At 38.5% G+C, this 22,664-nt stretch overlaps 1 protein-coding gene across 3 annotated transcripts in view; it reads left to right on the top strand.

Annotated features, from left to right (window-relative positions):
• Positions 1 to 21,032, top strand: part of FHL2 (four and a half LIM domains 2) — a 58,021-nt gene extending 36,989 nt beyond the window's left edge. For all 3 annotated transcript variants that reach the window (XM_072135896.1, XM_072135894.1, XM_072135895.1), the window contains exons 2-6: positions 536 to 714; positions 14,152 to 14,326; positions 15,417 to 15,586; positions 16,968 to 17,154; positions 18,873 to 21,032. In XM_072135896.1, coding sequence (XP_071991997.1) covers positions 559 to 714; positions 14,152 to 14,326; positions 15,417 to 15,586; positions 16,968 to 17,154; positions 18,873 to 19,024 — 840 coding nt within the window. In that variant the 5' untranslated portion in view covers positions 536 to 558 and the 3' untranslated portion in view covers positions 19,025 to 21,032. The remainder of the gene's footprint in view (positions 1 to 535; positions 715 to 14,151; positions 14,327 to 15,416; positions 15,587 to 16,967; positions 17,155 to 18,872) is intronic.
• The last annotated feature ends 1,632 nt before the right edge of the window (positions 21,033 to 22,664 follow it).

The following is a 22,664-nucleotide window of genomic DNA, read 5'->3' as shown; positions in this document are numbered from 1 at the left end:
CGTTTCAGAATACCCAGAGAACAGGTGGTCATTTCCCCTGTTACTGAGGCTTCCCCTGTTACAAAAAATATTCATAAATATTCATTAAAATACAATGACAAAAAATCCCCAAATAAATAAATAAAACTAAAAATGAAAAGAAATGTTTAAACGTTTATTACCTTTTTAATTATCTCTATGTGTCCCAAAAAAACACAGCAAAAAATCATTAGAGCCTTTTCAGGCCATGTCACTAAGGGGTTAAATCAAATAACATAGTCTACTTTTTCATGCAAATAGCACCAGGATTCAACACACAGGGATGCAACACAGATTCAGACTTACTATGAACCACAAGTGACGTCATATTTATATATGCAGTATATGTATATAGAAGTATATGAAGACATTCGATTAATCAAAAACTCCATAGAAGATAGTAGGTAAAAGGTATTGCACTGTGAATCAGGGTTGAGAATCAACCTGTTATGAAATTAAGTGAATTGTATAGTCCAGTTTTAATTATGACAAGTGCTGACGATTTCATATTTTTCAGGTTAGACGTGGACGTTATCTAAAATGACCGAGCGATTTGATTGCCATTACTGCAAGGAATCTCTGTTTGGGAAAAAGTACCTTCTGAGAGAAGAAAACCCATATTGTGTGAAATGTTATGAGAACCTGTACTCTAACAGCTGCGAGGAATGCAAGAAACCCATTGGATGTGATGGCAAGGTAAGCAGAAATGTCATATGTAAACTCTACTGAGCCCTGCGTCCTGCAGTGTACAGAAGAAAAGTTCATATCATGCTCCAGAAATCGATGTCTATCAATATCAGCCGACTATTTCTTAGTTTGAAAATTCCAGCAAGTAATTATGAGCATACTTGGCGTTTCCATAGTATTGAATGGTCTTGTCTCTGGAGGGTCATGTATATTATGTGCTTCAGCCCAGAATTTATATCCTGGGTCACAGTTCTATGCTCCACACTACTGTGCGTGGATCTGGGCGAATAGGGAACTGTCAGGGAGGTTCCTTTTTCCTGGGGTAGACAGCAGGGATGCCCACTCTGACCCCAGATGTTTTCCTTTAGCATTTAGCCTCTTGCTGCTGCAGTCAGAAGATCCCATGATATTGAGGGCTTTCAAAATGGCCAAGTTCACAATACTATAGTACTGTATGCAGATGACACCCTACTATTTTTAGGTGATACTGGTCCCAAATTAGAGGCTGTGATGTACATATAGAATCAGCCCTGATAATTGTGGATCGGGACCGTTGCAACCAGTTACTCTATTCTCTGTACAATGCACCGGTGTTGTCACAACAGATTCCGCGGGATGAATGCTTTTCTTAGAGATTCGATTTGGCACAGGTTACACCCACGGATTAGACTAGAGACCTTACAACATTTCAAGATGGACGGGGAATTAGAGGAATTATCCCTTCCCAACTCTTGGTTATTTTGTTTGCCTGCTATCTGCCTTGGATGGTGGAGGCTTCCACCAGAATATTGGTTGGCTTACAACTAAAAAAAACTTATTCACACCCTATTGATCAAAGTTCAGCAGCTTAGAGGTATCAAATACAGTATCTAATACAGCTTTACTTGAATTCTTGCAATTTGAAGGAAACTTGTATTGGAGCTCTGTTGGCCTATACAAACTTACACATCTGAGTGATTAGTGGAATATAAAACCATTCAAGAATCTGCAGGAGATTTTCCTGCTACCACATAGATGTTCCTACAGGTATTTGCATTTGAGGCAAAAATGTTTTTCGATCAATGGCTACCTCCAACTACATAACCATACTGATATCTTTCTTGTATCGTCTTTTGTTAAACAAATTCCTGGAGGGGTTCCCTATTTAAAACCAACAAAGGTGGAAACGTGATATAGATCCCATTACTGTCAAGCAGTGGAATCATTAGAGGTGATGTCACTTTGTACACCTAAATTCCATACTGATATTGCGGCTCAACCAGACAATACCTGCCTGAAATTTGGGCTTTCACCTGCAGATATGGCTTATATGCTCTGGTTGTGCTCACACTTGACTAATTTCTGGTCCAGGGTTATTAACCATTTGCCTGAAAACATGCTGAAATGTGTGGAGGATCTACAACTGAATACCGGTGGGAAGCTAGCTGCTGGATGCTTACTGTTGGTAGCAAGACGATTGCGGGTTGCTGGATCCAAACCGTGTCACTGTAGTTGTAATTCCTTGAAAAAGTGAACATGTTATTGAACAAGCAGTGTTTAAGAAGAGGGGTAGTGGATAGTTCTGGCGTGGAGCTCTTCCATGTTCCCGGCAATTATACTCTCCTGACTGTGCATACTGCTCAGCATTTGACTCCTGATTCGCAGCAGTGTCGCTGTCGACACTCACTGACCTGTAGGAGAAAGTACAAGCACATGAAAGCCATATAACCAATACTGAACAACAAGTCACTGCTCTGCAGACCTCGGCAAAAGTCATATCTGCTAAACACCGCCAACTGGAGCAGTTTACTGCGGGCCTATAAGACTGTATAGAAGACCTTAAAAATATGTTGCACCACAGTAACTTGAGAATGGTAGGACTACTGGAGGATATACTGGGTGTCATGGTATAAGATATCTATGAGGAGGATCTGCCGAGGGCATTAGGGGGCCTTGTGGAACATGCTCATCGAGTGGGCCCCATTAGACAAATGGAGACTAATGGGGGAGAACATCCTGTGAGACCCAGGCAGGTTATAACCAAGTATTTGAACTACTCCGATAAGGAGGAAATATTGAGGGCGTACCGAAACCCAAGATCACCCGTATTGATACGGACACACATAGTTATGGTATTTGCTGACTTCTAAAGTAAAAACTCTTTACTGTAAGTTTGTTGTTCCCTAGTGAAATTGCGAGCAAGCTTCCTGCTACCCAGCCATTCTCCAAATATGCACAGTGAATGTTGTCCAGCATGCGTTTCAAGATCCCCACAAGGCAGCATCTTTCATCGCAATGAAAGACTTTGCAATTGAGAAAAGGAGGACTACTATTTAACCCTTCCTCTCCTCACAGAGAGGGTGATCATGACCTCTGCACTTCACAGCAAGAGAAGGACAGTTTGACATAAACAGCAAGTTTGTCTCGCAGGGGGCGTGAGAGAAGAAGAACTTCCATAAAGCAGAGGAGGCTTCCAAGGCTAGTGAAGCAGCCATTAGAAGGTTACGGGGACTTTGAACGATTGTTGGGGTTAAACCTCTGTAAAGTTTCCTCTGTTAGTGGGGGGATCAGAAATTGGGTAAAGTTGTTGAGAGAAGCTGTTAAGAGAAAGGGAGTCATTACATTTAGAGTTTCAAACGAAAGAGGTAATCACTGTGTTCCAAAACCTCATGGGGCTGCAGGGAGGGAGATTTCTATTTGGGATAGGGTATAGGGTTAAGAGGGGGGATTGGGTCTTCGAGTATCAACATTAAACTACAGAGGGCCCCAGTTTAGTGGGGCTCTTCAGGCTCATTGCAGATCAGGTGGGGGAATTTGTAGCCGTCAGGCAAGTTCGGTATAGCAGAGTAGCACAGGATCCATTGTGTAACTGTTTTCTGAAGGTTTGTACATGGCATTGAGGAATGAAACTGACTTCATGGAATGTGAAGGGGTAGCGATCCAAGCACAAATGTATGATGGTGTTGAGACATCTACGGCGGCTTCAGGTGGCATTGCTGCAGGAGACCCCTCTAGCAGTTGGTGATTTTTGTAGAATGCAAAAGATTTGGGTGGGGGCAGTATACGGTTCTCCAGTGGTGGAGAGAAAAGCGGGAGTCCTTGTGCTGATTAATAAGTCTCTGGAGCACCAGGTGCAGGGGGTGGAGTGTGACTCAAAGGGAAGGTGGGTCATTGTGAAGATAATGCTACCAAAATGGGTGTCCATTGTGTCTATGCCTCTAACTCTGACCAGAAAACTTTTTTCGATTCGCTGTGCATGCGAATACTGACTGTCAGAGAACCTTGGAAAGTTGGGGGGGGGGACCTTAACTCAACCATGTGCCCAACTGAATATAAAAGCTCTTGACAAAACACGGTGTTGAGTTTGCAGCTGCCACTCTGGAAATAAATTTAAAACTGGGGAGTTACTGCACGGCGTCAACATCCCGGGTGATGACTCACCTGGCAGGACATTTTTGGACAAGGTGCAACTACTGGCACTCAGTGAGGATCAGCTGTTACTCTTGAATAACCCGGTCACAGAAGGGAGTCATTGAGAATTTGGAGAACGGAAAGGCTCTTTCAAGGCTCTTCGCGCCCAGGTTGCCCTGATAGTTTCTAGCTGGTATTCTAAAGTGACCTCGGGCACGGCTCTAACAAGACACTTGAATAAAACCGATATTAAACTCCTACCAAAGAAAGAAAAGGTCTTACAGACCCATCTCCTTGATCAAGCTGAACGTGAAGATCCTATCCATGATATATGCCAACTGATTGGCGTTTGGCAGTAGGTTGCTAATGGTGTTAGATGCTTTCAGACTCCTACCCTTATCATCGACCCAGAGAATAATAATATAACGGGAGGTGGCTAGGGTAGGTTCTCAATTGAATGGGTTTTCATGGCTTGTTTAGAACATAACTGGCAGCATTGTATGGCAATACATCACTATAGGTAACAAGGCCCTACATCTAGTTTTGTTTGAAGATGATAATGTGCTCTTTATGAGCAATACATAACATTGCCTTTTACAGAATTTGGATCCTTCTCAGGTTTCAAGTTAAATCTGGCAGTTGGGCAGTACTTTGTGTGAGATCTCAGTGGCATTCCATATGGTACTCTATTTGGAAATCGAGGTAAGAAGAACCAAAGAATCATTATATAGGCTAAATTACCCTTCTTTGACGAGTAAGATTGCACAGGAACTTCGGAATTGGTAGACAATCCCTCTATCATTGATGGGATAGGTACAATTAGTTAAAACGATGAATATCCCCCCCAAACTGAGGGGGAATTGACCCAGGATAGTGAATACCAACAAAAGATATCCCAGTCCCTTATGTACTCATCCTACTACTAACAAATAAACCATCAATACCAATGGGAGTAAATAGGATGCCTCAGTAAATGATAAATCACATAATTACTTACTCAATTCAAAATTCAAAATTCCAACATAACTTTATATAATCGGCCATCAAAAAAACATACGGTTAAAAAACATACACATAAAAGCCACAAAAGATGTGGCGGTGGTCATAAGTAATGCGGTACACGTTAAATACATCCAAAGTCACAAACACCAGTATATACACAATCAGGCTATAACCAATAGTATTACCCACCAGGGTGTAATGAGCAGCCAACAATTGTAAAGGTAGTAGTCCTGACCACCGCCACAGCACCCCATTTACTGAGGCATCCTATTTACTCCCATTGGTATTGTTGACCCAGGATAGGTCTAAAAAAGGTGATAATGCCCAAAATAGAGGGAGGCCTGAACTTACCAAATGTTCACCATTACAATTTAGTATAACTTCTGCGATAAATAGTGGGATGGATCCTCCACCAGGGAGGAACTGGTGGAGAAGTACAGCCTACGAAGGGAGCAATTTTTTCAATTTGCGCAGATTAAACATGAATACATAGACAACCTGAAGGACGTACCAAAGGGGTCTGTGCATAACACGTTTGATAGGCTGTTGACCTGCCCACTGCAGAAGGGAGGGATCTAGGTATTCAGAAAAAGTAATAGAATGGCACTCACCACAGTGTCTCCTTCCAATCCAGTTTATTTGTGCATACTTACAAAAACATGGTGTGCAAGTAACATTTCATGGGGAGGGGAGGACTCACAAAGAGGACAGCTGTTTCACGCGTGGAGCGCTTCAACTGGCTTGCCTGTTCATACACATGAAAAACTGTGGCCATTTAAACCTGCGAAGACACACCCCTTTCTCAACCTCAGGTTTCTTTTGGTGCTTTCCAAATTAGTACCCCTTACCACTGAAACACTCATATTCGGTGCTTACTTTTGCATAAATTATGAAGATAAAACTTCTGCCATGCACTTACCAAAGTTTGGGCTCGTGTCGCCGCGCGCTCTCACATGGCTTTTGTGGCACGGGAAAGGCTGATAGAGCGTGGCCAACTCCAAGATGGCACCGGCATCGCTGCCTCGGCCGCAAATCCGTGGTCACTGGGGTATTAACATCATCATCTGCACAATGTGCATTATATTTGCATATTTAAAGTTTACTTTAAAGTCTATTAGTTCCAAAGTCACCCCACAAATAAAAACTGCGTAGTATAGGGCACTTTATAAGCTTTACTAATGTCTAATCAAAGTCAAAAAGAGTGTGGGCAATATAACATGGCAAATGTTTGTGAAACACATTTCTGCATCAAATATTGCATGAGATTTATCAATCTTCTTGCACCAAAAGTCTGGTGTCATCCACGAAAATAAAATGCCTTGCACCACATTTATCAAAGCTTTTAGGGGTGTGTCCTCTAAAAAGGGGGCTTGGCCTTTCAGCACAAAGCAAGTACACCATTAAAAAAAGGTCAGTGAAGCAGAATTTCGTGCAGTGACCAACTAGACACAGTGATAGTGGTGATAGTGAAGACTGTTCTAGCTCGACTCCACACACATCTGATACATTAATACATATCATGCTCTATAGTCTTTTATATATAAAAATTGATATGCTTTTACTTTAAGATCATTTTTCTCCTGCCTGTGAACACATGATAAGTGACCCCCTTAGCTTTTAAGCAGTAAATGCTTAAAAAGAAAGAACATTGTGCTCTCTTCTCTTTGACATGACCCAGCCAGTACAGTGTCAGGCAGCCAGAAGAGACTGCCTGACACCATTGCATCTGATTTTCTTCCCCAGATTCACTGATACAGTTAGAATAATATTTCATCCTTTACTTATAACTTAATTTACTTTAACTCATTCTAAGTGAAAACCTATCTTCAAGAATATTCAACACTATTTTCTATTTCTATTTTCTGTTTCTCATGGTTACGGTGATGGGTTACGGGACATTAGGAAATTCTAAAGTTGGATGAAAGAACATTTGTCAGAAAATATTTAGGAATTCATCAGCCTGAACTTTTAAACTTATTTTTATGAATTGTTGTTTAAAATATTAAAATATATCTTTATAAAAACTGTTTAAGGGGAAATAAACAATTATTGTTGGCAGACAAAAAGTCTAATGAGTCTTCATGATGATCTAGCTGTACAAAAAAAGAAAATTCCTGCTGGAAAGCAATCTGTGAATTCCTTTTTTATCTTGTTGATCCAAATGGTTTATATACCATTTATCAATTGTAAAGTATTAAAGTCTTTTTTCTTGATTTGTTCACAGATGTGCTTTCGGGTCCTCCTAGTAGTGACATGCTTTATTTATGTATTGTATAATTGATTCTATTATAGGCATATTTTCCAAGCAATTTTCACAAAGGTTTTGTGAAACCAACAGTTTCTTCTATGTAAAGGAAATCTACCATTAAAACCAAACATGATAAGCCAGTGGCACTTACTCATTGAGCCAGGTATCGTGACTATAGTAATCTTCTTATATTGTTATCCATGGGTTCCTTCCTTCAAAAATCAATGTTTAAAATTATGCTTTGAGACAGAAGTGATATAAAGAAGTTACACAGCCTCTCCATGCTTGAGGAACTGTGCAGGAACATTTCCACCCTCCCACTGTGTCCTGAAACTTCCTCTGCTGCCTAGAAATTACAGCAGGCATAAGAAGGGGGGAAGTGCTGAGGGAGAAGGGGGAGGTGAGGCATTTGGTTAATGCTGCACGATCCTGGATACTCCAGCTCTCTGGAGGCCCCATCACCATCCCTTCTTGGTCCACTGGGTCAGAAAGGGGGAAGTCCATGCTCTACTTCTCCAGCAAATTTTTGGCATATGATCTGGACATGTAGTTATATTTCCTCATTTTGGACAGATGTTGTCGAAACTCTTTCCAAAGTGCTATGTAAACCGCTGTCTGTCACCCCATTAATATGCCTATTCGGCATTCTGGATGAGGAAATATGGACTCACTACGAGCAAATTGTAATCAGGGAAACCTGTTTCATGGCTAGAAAAGCTATTGCGCTACGCTGGATGGGGGATATACCTCCCTCTTGCTCACAATGGAAGAAACTGGTCAATCAAGTTATTCCCTACAATAAAATAGTATACAAAAACAGGGAACGCCCGGAGAAATTTAATAAAGTTTGGGGTGCTTGGTGTGACTCCTCTATGACAGCCTATTCTGTATCTGAAATGCGACAAAACCTGAGATAGAATGGATGGTCCAAGTGTGAATATTGATGAAACCTGGAGGGATATACTAAATGCAAACTGGGCTAAATAAACTAGCACCCACCAGACCAATACACACAAAAGAAAACAATCACAAAGGCATGTTAGGTTAATTTGGTTAATTTATTGGTTATGTTTTTCTGTGATTATTGAGAACTAATGCTCTGTACAGTTTCATGTCTTCATGTCTTTTAGACACTGTAGACCAGCGCAAGAGTGTGGTTGTATATATTACTTCTCTGTAAATTGCATAATATGTTTGACTACATATATGTACACAATATGATGATGTTCTATTGGTCTTATTGTAATAATATGTACAGCTGTACATATTTTTCAATAAACAGTTTAAAAAAAGAAAGGGGGAAGTCCATAAAATGGAAGATCTGACTACATCTAATTTCTGAAGTCAGGGATGGAATTTTGGTTTATTTTTTTCTTTTTCCTTTCCCCTTTCTTCCCTTCGCCTCTTCCTGTTACTATTGCTGTATTCCATGCTATGGATGCTTTACCATTTCTGTTTGAATTATCTGCCTTTTTTTGTTTGTTTGTTTTTACTTATTACCTATTTGATGGTCCATTGGTATGCCCTAATGTTTTTGTAAAAAAAAGGGCTGGTTTTTAAAAGTGTGACTAATAAAAGTGGACTTTTAACTTTATTCCTTGTGCCTTTCATTGGAAGCTGGACAACAAACTTTTTTTCTTGCTTGTTGTTAGAGCATCCAGACTGTTTGTGTAGGCCTGCTCACGCCAGTGTCCCAACATCAATCTTACGTGGATACAAACAAAAACATATAAATCCAGAACTCTCCAAGATGTTGGAAAATTCTTCTTTTTATTTTAGCATATTAAAAAGAAAACAAAAAAAAATGTACTGGTTTCGGCAGCTTCTGGGCATCCAAATTACCATATACCTATTATATTAATTATTTCTTAAGGGGTGCTAAATGGACTTTTTCCAAGGCACCCGTGCTTATGCATGGCTGCTGTCTCTGCTCCCCTATAGAAATCCCTAATTTTAAAATGATATATTGTACTAACTGAATATGTTATCTTACTAATGGCATTTAGTCAAGCTATTTCTATTATCTAACTGTCTAGAGACTAACAGCTGCATGTGGTACTAATAACATAGTTGGAATAGAGCCATCACATTACATGTAATCATTCCAAGTTATTGTTTGTAAAACCAGTGAGTAGACTACAAACTCTTGCATATTTTGTGGTAAAATGATCTGGCAAAAATTAGTGAAAAATTTAGTTAGCTTTGGAATGTGTATACGATGCACGAATTAAAGATTTATACAAAGAGCTGCACATTCTGAAGGAAAATACAAAAGGAATATTTCCTTTTTATAAACTATGGCCTATAAAACCTACTTATTCTGTATTTCAAATTATATGTACTGGAGATTCTCAAAAGCACAAATCATAATTGTTTAAAATTTAAATATAGGCTGTCTCCAAGTTACATACAGTACATACATACAGGATAGGTTCTGAAGGTTTATTCTTAAGTTGAATAAGAATGGAATCGCCCTAATAACATAATAGAAAATTGCTTAAATGTTTCACTGATGATCCTTCATATCAATATGGGGATAGGGGATAAGTGTCACATCACTGTGGGCCCATCTGCTGGGCCCCACCACAATCGTGTGGATGGCAGGGTTCTCCTGAATGAATGAAGCTTTATTGTAATATGTGCAGTGGCGTAACTACCACCTTAACAGCCATAGCGGCTACTATATGGCCCAATATCTCCTAGTCACACCCCTGAATATGTTTATTGTGTACTTTCATAGAGTTGCTAGAGACCAGGATCTTCAGTTTTACTCACAGCTTTCAGAGGGAAATTCCGCACTATGGGAGGTGCAAGTCCACCAGAATTCTGGGAGGTATGCAAATATATTTTCCATGGTGTTAAATGGAAAACAATGCCTCTTTTTGCTACCATGAAACGCAGCCCCCCTTGACACCAAGTATGACTTACAAGATGTCCAAAAACATGATGTGGGATTAAGCCAAACCATTATATCTATTCCAGAAGGAACAGACTCCCAACTATAGACAGTACTGTTTTGACCTGGTTGGGTCTCCTAAGTACAGCGTAGGGAACTTGTTTGGCTGTATGAGAGGCTAACACCTTCCCAGAATTCCCTAGTGGAGCATCTATAGCTTTAAGTCTACACACGCCTATAAGGCGGTCTTAATTGGCAGCCTCTCCATAGAGAGAACTCTTACCTTCTGACCCCAGTCCACCATAATGGGCGCCTCACAAGCAAAAGATTCAAAGAAAGAGTCCTACAGTAGCATCAGATTTCAATCTGTAATGTTCATGTTTCCTGATTAGACTCAGGGAACACATTTGTTTTCATTATATAACCTCTTCAAGACTTCTCTAATCCTGAAGAATTCTCTAATCCTGTAATCGGAAATGGTCACTTTAAAATAGTCAACAACATAACCACTGTTGGAATTAAGCTGGAAATGGTTGGGCACTGGTATTCTCCAGTGCCTCACTGCTTTCTACCATCTATCTCCTACATTAGAGATCCTGTACTTGTTTGGTTCAGCTAAGCCCAAAATGAGACTGTCAGTTCCAGTTGTATAGGATCTTTAACACATTCCTTGCTGAGACTTTTCAGCTACTAACACAAAACCTACAATGAATGGCTCAGCCAGAGTGGTTATTATGGAATGTAATGTGTGAGGTCCACCGTACATTTTACAGCTGTATACATACAAGTGGGGATGATCACTTCATAAAAACACCATATTTTTTACTGTTTTGACATTTTTTGGCAGCAGGATACTATGAGCCTAATCCTATTAGTTGTTTGTTCATATTTGCAGATGGTAGCCATATAAACTATGACTGGGATTAGATTAGGAGCAGTAAAAGTAGTTGTAGAAAGTTCAGGACAAAACAACTTTCAGCACAAGTCGTCTTAAATTCCACTTGATTTATTTGAGTTGGAGGATAAATATTATTATGGACAGCGGTTTTAATAAAAACTGTAGCTGAATAGTATGTGTATGTGCAGATTGTACTTGAAATGTTCTTGGCTGGGCATATTTGTTCTCAGAATTTAATGGATTAGTCAGGACAATATTTTTTCAGCTTAAATAAATGAATATCTTAAGCAAGACTGCAAAGCTGCCGGTCATACTGTACAGAGCCAGTATATACTAGAGACATGTTAGTAAAGGAGAATATGTTACAGTATGTACAGTGATGTATACATGACCATACATAACATCTGGAAACAATCATTCACTTGCAATCTTCCAAAGTAGCTACCTTGTTATCTATGAGCCAGTTCACATCTATATTAAATACTGAAGATGGATGGAAGTTCTTCCATTGACCTTCCTTCCCAATAGGGTTGCAGGCATGGTAGAGTTTTTTTGTGGCCCTATGCTGTGAGCATTGTCAAAACAAATAGGCGGGGAGTTATGGAAGATGGAGTTGTCAAAGTCCATACAGACATATTTTTGGTAGATGGTAGATGAGATCATAGCTTGAAAATCTTCTAATAATTGTGTGTCATGACCTGTACCATTTAAATGTGTGCTTGTTTCTTTAAAAATGTCTTTAAAAAAATGTCCCCCTGCATGCAAAGCTAGTTTTTGTGTTTTACCCGTTAATTTAACTGATGGCACACAGAGAAATGGATTTCATTGTGCCCCTTAACAGTCATTGTGTCTACGGCCCAAGTATGATTTGTGTATCATTTCTACTGACATCATCAGCACATGAACAGACCTCACACAAAATGACAAAAGGGAGCAAACAATGAACCACAGGTCCATTGTTTGCAGCCCAAGATAGCACAGAATAAGGCAGGCTAAGTAGTAGTAAAATCAACTATAACTAACATTCTTAACTGCATTTGTGTTTGCCTCTTATAGAAGAAGTTTGGCACCGGGGCCTTCTACAATGGTGGTTTGGATTTTTTATGCAATATAGATGCCATACAAATTTGATACAAAAAAGCCATTAATACAGTATGGAAACAACAGAAATATGATTCCTTTGTGTGGAATTAAAAGGAATAAGCAGATTGTAAACATGCTAAAAAACTATTCCATGCTACATAAAAAGTTTCTACATTACACAGCTGTGAGACCCCACAACTTTTAATTCATTTTCAGTCGTTAAGAAATTCATATATATTAAATAAGAATTAAATGTAAGAATCTGAGTACATTAAAGCTAACAGCAAAGTTCAAGTTTTATGGAAAGAAAACCTTCTCCTTGACCTTAGCCAATCCAGTTGTTGTCATATAGTTGGTCAACAATTCAATATTGCATATCTATATTATAATATCCCATATTATAATTCATGGCCTTTGGTATGCAAGCAGTCTCATAGTTATGTAGAAGATAGGTTCTTTAGGTTTGCTCTTAAGTTGAATTTGTATGTAAGTCAGAACAGGTATATTTTATCATTTTAACTCCAGAAAAAAATTGTCTATTGTTTTAATGTGTCTAAATACGGTATGTAAGTTTTTACATATTGCATATTATTAATGTAAAATGTCTTTTGGAATTTTCACTGGGCTGTTAGAGATTACTAGAAATATCCTTAAATCACAGAATTATTTATGGAGGGGGTTGCCAGGTCATCTGCAGAATCTGTACTGTGTAATTTGACAGATTTATTTTGATCATGTGATCTAGTCATTCCTCGTAAAATATAAACCAGAAACATCTGAGGACCTGATTACGTAAGATCTAATTATGTAATACAAAATAAAGTATTTTAACTGCATAAAAATTTTAAAGAATCAAGTAAACACAGGTGAAAATATCAGTTTTCAAGCTATATTACTTGAGGGAAAATGTTTGAACACAAGAGGAAGTTTGAACACAAAAAAATGAATGCTGCCATATTTACTGTGTTTTGGTGCAAAAGACCGAGATGAGACAATTGACCTAAACCTTTATACCCCTGGTTAGTACTCTGTTCATTGATATAGCTGGACTCCATCTATGAGACCAGTGAATTTATTAAACACTTCTAGAAGCACAACATATTTTGTGGTGTTTTGGCGACTAGCATTAGTTATAATATGCTAATCTTATACAGGGTGGCATATTAAACCAATAGATTCACTTAAACTTCTACATTTCAGAAATTAAGAGGCAATGCGTTTTACAATAAAGATTTGTTTAAGGTATCAGATAGATGGTTTCATAATTTTGCAACAGACTACAGTTAGTAAAGGTACTTTTACACAGAATGAAGTGGCAAGCAGTAATCTGCAATGGGTGTTATTCCTTAGTAATGACTACTCATGTGCTGCAGTTAAATGTAGATCATGGCTACTGTAGGCAATTTGCATTTCTCAGCAGCATACCTCCTTTGTTGAAGAGGATGATGTACTGCTGGGGGCAGATTTTGTGGCCCCCATTCCCTTCCCTGTGCACATTTAGTTTTCCATCTGTTGTTAGTGATGCAGTAAAATAGTAGTAAACATTTAAGAGAATGTAAAAATAGATCAAGCAGTCCTGTCTAGTTTGTTGGTTATATTGTTCTTGTTTTAATACAATGGGTGTGAGATGCACTAAGAGCAGACACATCAATGATGCTCTGAGGGGCGAATAAGAAGATAAAAGAGATCTGCATCACACCTCCAGAATATAGCCCTCCTGACCGGGCTGCAGGAATAAACATATTCCTAGAATATAGTGGCAAAGACCAAAGAACATTTATACTCTACTAATATAAAGTAAGATTGCTTTATGGTATAAGAGTGTAATGTTGTACAATCTGTATTGCTAAATGTTGGCATCAGAAATTGCCCCATTGTTTTTTTATGTAAATTTTAAGGACCTGCTAATGGTGGTTATTGCTCTTTCAGGATCTATCCTACAAGGATCGCCACTGGCATGAGGCCTGCTTTCACTGCTTTCAATGCAAGCGCTCACTGGTGGACAAGCCATTTGCTGCAAAGGATGAACATCTTATCTGTACCGAATGCTACTCTAATGAATATTCTTCTAAGTGCCATGAATGCAAGAAAACAATCATGCCAGGTTTGTGCATATGTACAGTGGGTACAGAAAGTATATAGACCCCTTTTCACTCACTGTTTCATTGCAGCCAATTTGTAAGATTAAAAAAGTTATTTTTTTTCGCTCATGAATGTACACTCTGCACTCCATCTTGACAGAAAAGAACAGAAATGTAGATATATTTGCTCATTTATTAAACCAGAAAACCTGAAATATCATATGGCCATAAGTATTCCGACCCTTTGCTCAGTATTGAGTAGAAGCAGCTTTTGGGCTAGTACAGCCATGAGTCTTCTTGGGAATGATGGAGTATTTCACACCCAGATTTGGAGATTCCAGTTCCCTCAGGTTGGATGGTGAACATTGGTGGAATCCATTTTCAAGTCTTTTCAGAGATGCTCAATTGGGTTTAGGTCAGGGCTCTGGCTGGGCCAGTCAACAATGACCACATAATTGTTCTGGAGCCACTTCTTTACTTTGTTATTTTAGCTGTGTTCTTAGAGTCATTGTCTTGTAGGAAGGTGAACCTTCAGCCCAGTCTGAGGTCCAGAGCACTCTGGAAGAGGTTTCCCTTCAGGATATCTCTGTATTTGGCCGCATATATATTTCCTGCCACCATGTTTCAGGGCTGGGATTGTATTTTTCATTTTCTCCACACTTATAGTACTGCTTAGAATTAACACCAAAAAATTCAATTCATTCATTCAAATTCAATTCAGACAATCTTATTTCTCATAGTCTGGGAGTCCTTCATCTGTTTTTTTGAACACTGAATGTGGCTTTCATATGTCTTGCACTGAGGAGAAGCTTCCATCAGCACACTCTGCCATAAAGCCTTGACTGGTGGAGGGCTACAGTGATAGTAACTAGAACTAATGATATCAGTTTTAAAAGTAATTGGAAATTTGGCAGAGCAACCCTTAACCATAAGTTCATATACTATTTCACTATTTTTGGAAATGAAAAATGTCTGATTATTTTTATGGACTTCTCCTCCACCCCATGATCACAGTTAGAGGAATCAATCCATGCACTTTCTGTAATATTATCTAATATATTCATCCAATAACTTTACTTACAGTAAGCATCTAACTTTTTTGTCACCATGCAGGAACACGTAAGATGGAATATAAAGGAAATAGCTGGCATGAGACTTGCTTTATCTGTGCCCGTTGCCAACAGCCAATTGGAACAAAGAGCTTCATCCCCAAAGAGAACCAGAACTTTTGTGTGCCATGCTACGAAAAGCAGTTTGCAATGCACTGCATCCAGTGTAAAAAAGTAGGTGATCATTGTAACAGAACAATAAGACTATTCACTAATGTAAAAATGGGGTTATGTAAATTGTATTTAAATATTTTTATATTTAGTTTCATGACCTTTTAGTGTTGGTATTCTTATGGTTAGAAAATGTTAACATGTTCACGCATGTGATCCTGATTTTATAAACCTCCTGAAATGCTTTTGGAAACATTTTCATGGATTTAGATAAAAATACATATATATTTTTGTCATGTCGGTAAGGGGTTAAGCACTTATGGAAGGGGAAAGCAAAACTAGGGGAGAGTAGGCAATGATAAGGTTTTAAAGGAACTACCATTTTTCAGTAGCAGACCATATATACCATAGTATAAGCCGACCTGAGTATAAGCCAAGGTACCTTACACAAAAAACTGGAAAAAAACATTGACTTCAATATAAGTCGAGGGTATGAAATGCATTGGTCCCAGCCTGCCCCCAGTATACAGCCAGCCAGTGCATGCCCCCCGGTATACAGCCTGCAGCCCCTTCCCCCCGAATATATAATCTGCAGCCCCTGCCCCCCAGTATATAACCTGAAGCCCCTGCCCCTAGTATACAGCCCGCAATCCCCTGTCCACAGTATACAGCCTGCAGCCCCTATCCACAGTATACAGCCTGCAGCCCCCTGTCCACAGTATACAGCCCCTGCCCCCAGTCTACAGCCCCTGACCTCCAGTATACAGCCTGCAGCCCCTGCCCCCCAGTATACAGCCCCTGCCCCCCAGTATACAGCCCTACCCCCCAGTATACAGCCTGCAGCTCCTGCTCCCAGTATACAGCCTGCAGCCCCTGCTCCCAGTATACAGCCTGCAGCCCACTACGACTGCAAAAGTTGCAGTGAAAAGTCGCATAAACGGCAAAAGTAAAGTAAAGATACATGTCCCCCATAGTCTTATAGAATATCTGATGTGTCATATGTCGGAAGGGGAAATATTAAGACTAGGGCATGATGTGTCAGCCTTCTAAAGTTAACCATGTGTCTATGCAGAACTTTATCCTCTATAATTATTTTTATGAATATTGAATTGGAGGTGTCCTTGGGATATTTCCCATAGCAGGGCAAAGCAGGGAATAGGTGACCGCAGAACTAGGCATCTTGTGAATTTTAAAATAAAAATCTAATAGTTGTAAGAGGATTATCAACTGCAATTAAAAGCTGTGTTTAGCCAGAAAAGTAGCTCCAGGGGTTTTGTTTTTTATGACAAAGCAGCTATGTAAGGAGAATTGACAGGTACACGTAAAAATAGTTGTTTCTGGTACTTAAAGTAGACAATACCTTCAAGAAAGATGAAACATTTGATCATGAATTACAAAAGTTGCAGAAATTACAAAGTTAACACTGTATTTTGTTCTTTGCAAGGCCATCACTACAGGAGGTGTCACCTATCGGGATCAGCCCTGGCATAAGGAGTGCTTTATATGTACTGGCTGCAAGAAACCCTTGTCTGGGCAAAGATTTACATCCCGGGATGAGTTTGCCTACTGCCTGAACTGTTTCTGCAACTTGTATGCCAAGAAATGTGCCGGATGCACAAGTCCCATAAGTGGTACATATATACGTTGATTTTGAATTTTTTGTTAGTATATGCAAATTTGATATGATGGTAGCAATGAAATAGGTGCAATATAGTCAATTTATTCACAAATTTAAAGTTTCAGAATGAAATATTGTCAAAGGGAAGTGAAATGATAAAAGCCCTTTGCTGTAAAATATATGCCATTAAAGGTTTTCCAGCCTCATATCAGATTGGTGATGGCCCAACACTCAGCCCCCTCCAGATCAGCTGTTTTCACCTGTATAAAATATCAAAAGATGTCTGCATTCTAAAACCCAATGTAGTTGGGCAGCTGAAATGTATTACATTGCTGACACACTATAGAAGAAATCTAAACTTGCACCTCTAATGGGATCTACAGAGGTATTCTGTGCTATTACAGCTGTACTCGACATGTGCTTCCAAATGAAACATTTTAAAGAATGTTTCCTTGTTCCCCCACCCCCTACTCACATGATTGCAACAAACTTGAGGAATTTACATTTTTTCATCCTTCTAGGACAAAAATATTTTCTGCCATGGAAAATTCCTTTTTGGCTGAAATGTCACTTAACAATACAATGATTATGGGATGTCTGCCACTCTGATCACCAATTGTAATCTAGGGATGCAGTTGAAAGCAACTATGTAGCACTACCACAGGGCGAAGGCAATCTATACATAGTTGTAATACATATGAGGTTTGTGTATTGTATGATAAAGCTGGAGTTTTATATAAGGGGATCAGGGGCATAACTACAGCAGTAGCAGTCATAGCAGCTGCTATGGGGCCCGCAGTGTCAGGGGGCCCGTCATCTGACCTGGCACAATAAAGAATGAAGGATGTGCCCCATTATATCTATATTGTACTGCACATGGTCCAGCATAATATGTATATCAAATATACTGTGATGTATATATGCAGTATCTGTGATGTGTATATGGTGTCTGTATACACTGTATGTGAGTATGTTTCATATGGCACTATATGTATATGTATATGCTCATGAGTGTATTTATATGTGTGAGTATACTAATATGTATATTTTTTAAGTGGGAAAAGGAGCCCCATGCTGTAGCCTGCTAGGGGGCCCTGTCTCTCCTAGTTACGCCACTGAAGGGGATGTAAACAAATAGGGGGGAATTTATCAAGAGCTAGTGCATAATGATTCATCTTCTCCCTTCCCTGCACATCATGCACATCAAGAGGCATAGAATTACACTTTAAAGTATCTGGCAATGCCTATAGATAATGCGCTGGCTCTGACCGATAAGGGGGGGCTTTTTCATGGCTTCTACATCAGTAAAAGCAATAATAAATGGAAACATTAAGTGTTATATGTAATATGTAATATTCAAAATGCATAAAAACCTGCCACTTGTGAATTTGTGTTCTTAAAATGTCATTGATTTAGCGTTATTCAGGTCCACTGTATGACCTATAATATGTTCCTATAGTTACAAATATTTGGGCATATTGATCCATATGTTTATGAAATAAATCTTTTAAACTGCACCAAAAGGTTATCTGCAATACCTTGGGCCACATTTCTCAGGCACTTTTACAACTGGGGAAAAGGCTTATGTAACATTTCCAAAATTAAACCAATAGCACAAGCAGTGGCAGATTGTTGCGACCAATTGATAAATCTCATATTGGCAGATCTGCCCCATTTTGTATACATTTCTGTAATAATGTTTTATTATTTTTATTTCTTTCACTTTACCAGGGCTTGGTGGAACAAAATACATATCTTTTGAGGAACGCCAGTGGCACAGCGATTGCTTCAATTGTAAGAAATGTGCTATATCCTTGGTGGGTCGTGGCTTTCTGACTGAAAGAGATGACATCCTCTGTCCTGAATGTGGAAAAGATATATAAAGAAAATTTAAAAAATTATAGAACAAAAGAATAAAACTAACAAATCAACAATATATGTGTGTTTAATCGAATATATATATATATAAATTGTGAGCAGTTCTCTGTTAAACAAATACAATGCTCCTGTTCATTAATATCTTTGAATATCCGGCTTGAGATTAAAGGGAAGTTGTTACCACATATTCACAGCTGACAAATGACAGGTTCCCATATAGCCCTATTAACTGACTGACACCCTTCTTTTTGCTAAAAATTGTTTTCCTTACATCCCCATAAAATCAAATTTATGTTATTTTACCTGGCATCAGAGGGGGCATGTCTTTATGCCTCCTTACTATTCAGCACTTCATATCATGTGACCAGGGTGATGTCATATAACGTTGTATACCCTTTACATTTGCAAAATGTACCCCATGTATGTATCTTAGCACATGAAATCACAGCATGCCTCCATGGACTTCTACTCCCCCCTATTCTCAATGGAGGCATGCTGTGATTTCATGTTATCAGATACATACATGGGGTACATTTTGCAAATGTAAAGGATGGTAGATGGTCCCTAAGCATGCTACTTTGCATAATACTTTGTATAACAGAAAAACAGCTGTAATTAAGGTACAGTGTCTCACGGGCAGCTAATTTTACATGATATGGGGAGGACTTGTAATCCTTTACCAGCAGGCATTATTAGTTTGGGGGGTAAATATTCTTCAACTAAGCAAAGTATGTTAAATGCTAACTTTATGTGCACCAACAAACTGTCCTACACCTTGTGCACTACAATTTTTATATGATAAAGTTAATTTACCTTTTGAATAATTTCCCAGATTTGACCAAAATTCTTGCACAACATTCTGGCACCAGTTAGGCCGTCTAATAGGTTGTATTAGCTTAGACTGAACTGTCTAAGATACACTAGATTAATTATATAGCATCTGTAGATAGCAGATGCTACAGACAAATGTTAGAACTTAAAAACGTTATAAACTGAATGTTTCATAGCATTATATTTTATAAGTATTTAATACATTATGTCAAATGGTACTAAACTAATGTACAAGCTACTTTTAGTTAGCCACATACACAATTTATCTTTCATTTCATTTATGTTTATAATGCTTAGCTGGAATGGTGAATTGTATGTGATAAGAAAGCTCTAATGCTATCCTCTAAATCTTGAGATACATACAGAAGTATACTTTTTCTTGTAGTTAGATTTTTCCAGCATGCTGCTGTACTGACTTTAACCGCATATCCATACAGGATCTGGAAATATTTACCCTTGCTTGCAGTTTCCATACAGATACTGCAAGAAACTATCATGTGTGGCCACACTCTGAGCCCCATTAAAGCAGTACTAGACTTTTAACAGATGATAATCGTAAATAATAATAATCAATTTCCCCCCTGCCTTTCTTCTTTATGTAAGCAATTTGTGTAAATCAGTGTTCTCTCCCAGTACACCAGGGACAGCTGATAGATAAAAGGAACCAATAAAGTGTCTAATTACTTAATTATTTACAGACAGTTGCAGACACCTGTTAAATACTTGTCAAAACCATGCAAATCCCAAAAACAGAGCAAAGGGGTCTATCAGCATTTACAGGATCCTTTTTTAAACAGATCTGCCATGAAATACAGTAAATGTTAGAAATGACACACAAAAGCTTGACTAAACTGAATGTTCATGTGTATGGGCAGGTAGGGAGCAATATTTATTGAGCAGGACACTAAAAGTGTTTGAGCACCTTTATTCTGCTCTTGCTGTTTTTAGTCAAAATTAAATAATACAATCAGAAGCATCAAAAAAGGCAAGTAACTGTCGGTCATCCCCCTCCCTAACTCTCATCCAACCCAACCAGGTGAAGGAGGTCGGATCCAGAAAGAACAATAACCTCTAGGAAATTTGGAGTAAAAAAAAAAAGTATAATATACCATAATTAGTAAAATATATTGCACAACGACAGCCCTAACAAAATTTAACTACACTATTTAACTGCCTGGAAAGTGGAATCGATTGGTGCTCACAATGACATGAACTCACAATAATATGACCTCTAATGGACACCAGTACTAATTTTAAAGATGCTTTCCCCTCACAGATGTATCTGACTTGTGCCAACAACACAAGCAGCATTCCTATAGCACTGTTTTTCCACCCACCACAAATTTTCTTTAAACAGGATATCTACATTGCTCTTGTGAAGCAGAGGAAATAAACAGAGATGTGGCCATCTTTAAGGTGCATCCAAAAAATCCAAGCAAATCTCTGTCTAATGGTGCAATGATATCATTCCCAATATATTGAGGGGCTTCATACAATTAAACAGCTACTATCCTGTATTATGTTTTATGTTATGTATGTATTATGTTATGTTTAAAAGCTTAGTTTCAATAACATAAGCAGCATATCACAAAAGGCAGTAAACGTAGAAAGGTAGAGAAGGATCTCCCAATAGCGCCACCATTGCTTTTGCAGTCAACGTATAATCAATGTTTCTATAAGTTTTCTAATTTGGATTTTATAAGGGCATTAGTATGTCATATGGTTAGTTCCACTGGTCCATGCCACTGCAATTCTCTTTTTGTAGGACTTAGCAGAGTCATATTTTACGTGTCATTTAAAGGGGTTGCTCGCTTTAAGCAAATAAGTGATATTGTTTGTGTAATGAAAAGTTATACAATTTTACAAAATACTTTCTCTATCAATTCCTCATGGTCTTCTAAGTTGCTGCTTGCTGTCATTCTATAGGAAGTTTCCTTGTTTACTTCATGTTGATAAAATCGGTCCCTGGTCATGTGATGTTACATAGGTGCACGACTCGTTATATCAGATAGAGAAATTGGAGCTGTGCACCTGTGTGACATCCCAAGGGACCAGTAATCAGAGCTGCATATTATAATGAACTGTGCACCTGTGTGACATCACCAAGGACCGGTTCATATCCACAGGAAGTAAACAATCCCTGGTCCCTGGTCATGTGATGTCACATAGGTGCACAACTTGTTATTCAGATAGTGAAATAAGAGCTGTGTGTTATAACGAGCTGTGCACCTGTGTGACATCACCAAGGATAGGTTTATATCCCCAGGAAGTAAACAATGAAGCTTCCTATAAAATGACAGCAAGCAGAGATCTAGAAAACCATGAGGAATTGATACAGAAAGTATTTTCTAGAATTGTATAACTTTTCACTACACATGCCATATCAATTATTTACTGAAAGTGAGCAAATCCAAAGTGCAATTTGCAGAATAAATGTGTAACCGAAGCTGTTAGGCCATCAGTTTAGCTCCCACACCCAGCAGGTCCTCATTTAAAAGGATTGTTAAACAAAACCCCCTAACGTGTATAAGCGCTTTAGACATTTTAAAATTAAGAGGCAATATTAAAATAAAATAGTTTAATGCTTACCATCTACGTATAAGGGAAAATTTCTTAACAGGAAAAGTGCTAGTGAAACATAGATTCAGATAAAGCTAAATAATGAAGTAGAAGCAGAAAGAGTCTATTTAGATATATTTTAAACAGAAGTTGGTTAAACTAGAATGATGATACGCTGTGCTGCATTTCACAATAAAGATGTTTTGTTGCTTGTTTTGCTAGATGCGTGAATTGCAACAATGAAAAATAACGACA

This window comes from Engystomops pustulosus, chromosome 2 (assembly GCF_040894005.1).
Source record: "Engystomops pustulosus chromosome 2, aEngPut4.maternal, whole genome shotgun sequence".
Lineage (NCBI taxonomy): Eukaryota > Metazoa > Chordata > Amphibia > Anura > Leptodactylidae > Engystomops > Engystomops pustulosus.
The sequence above is the reverse complement of the archived record's forward strand: the minus strand, read 5'-3'. Positions and strand labels throughout refer to the sequence as shown.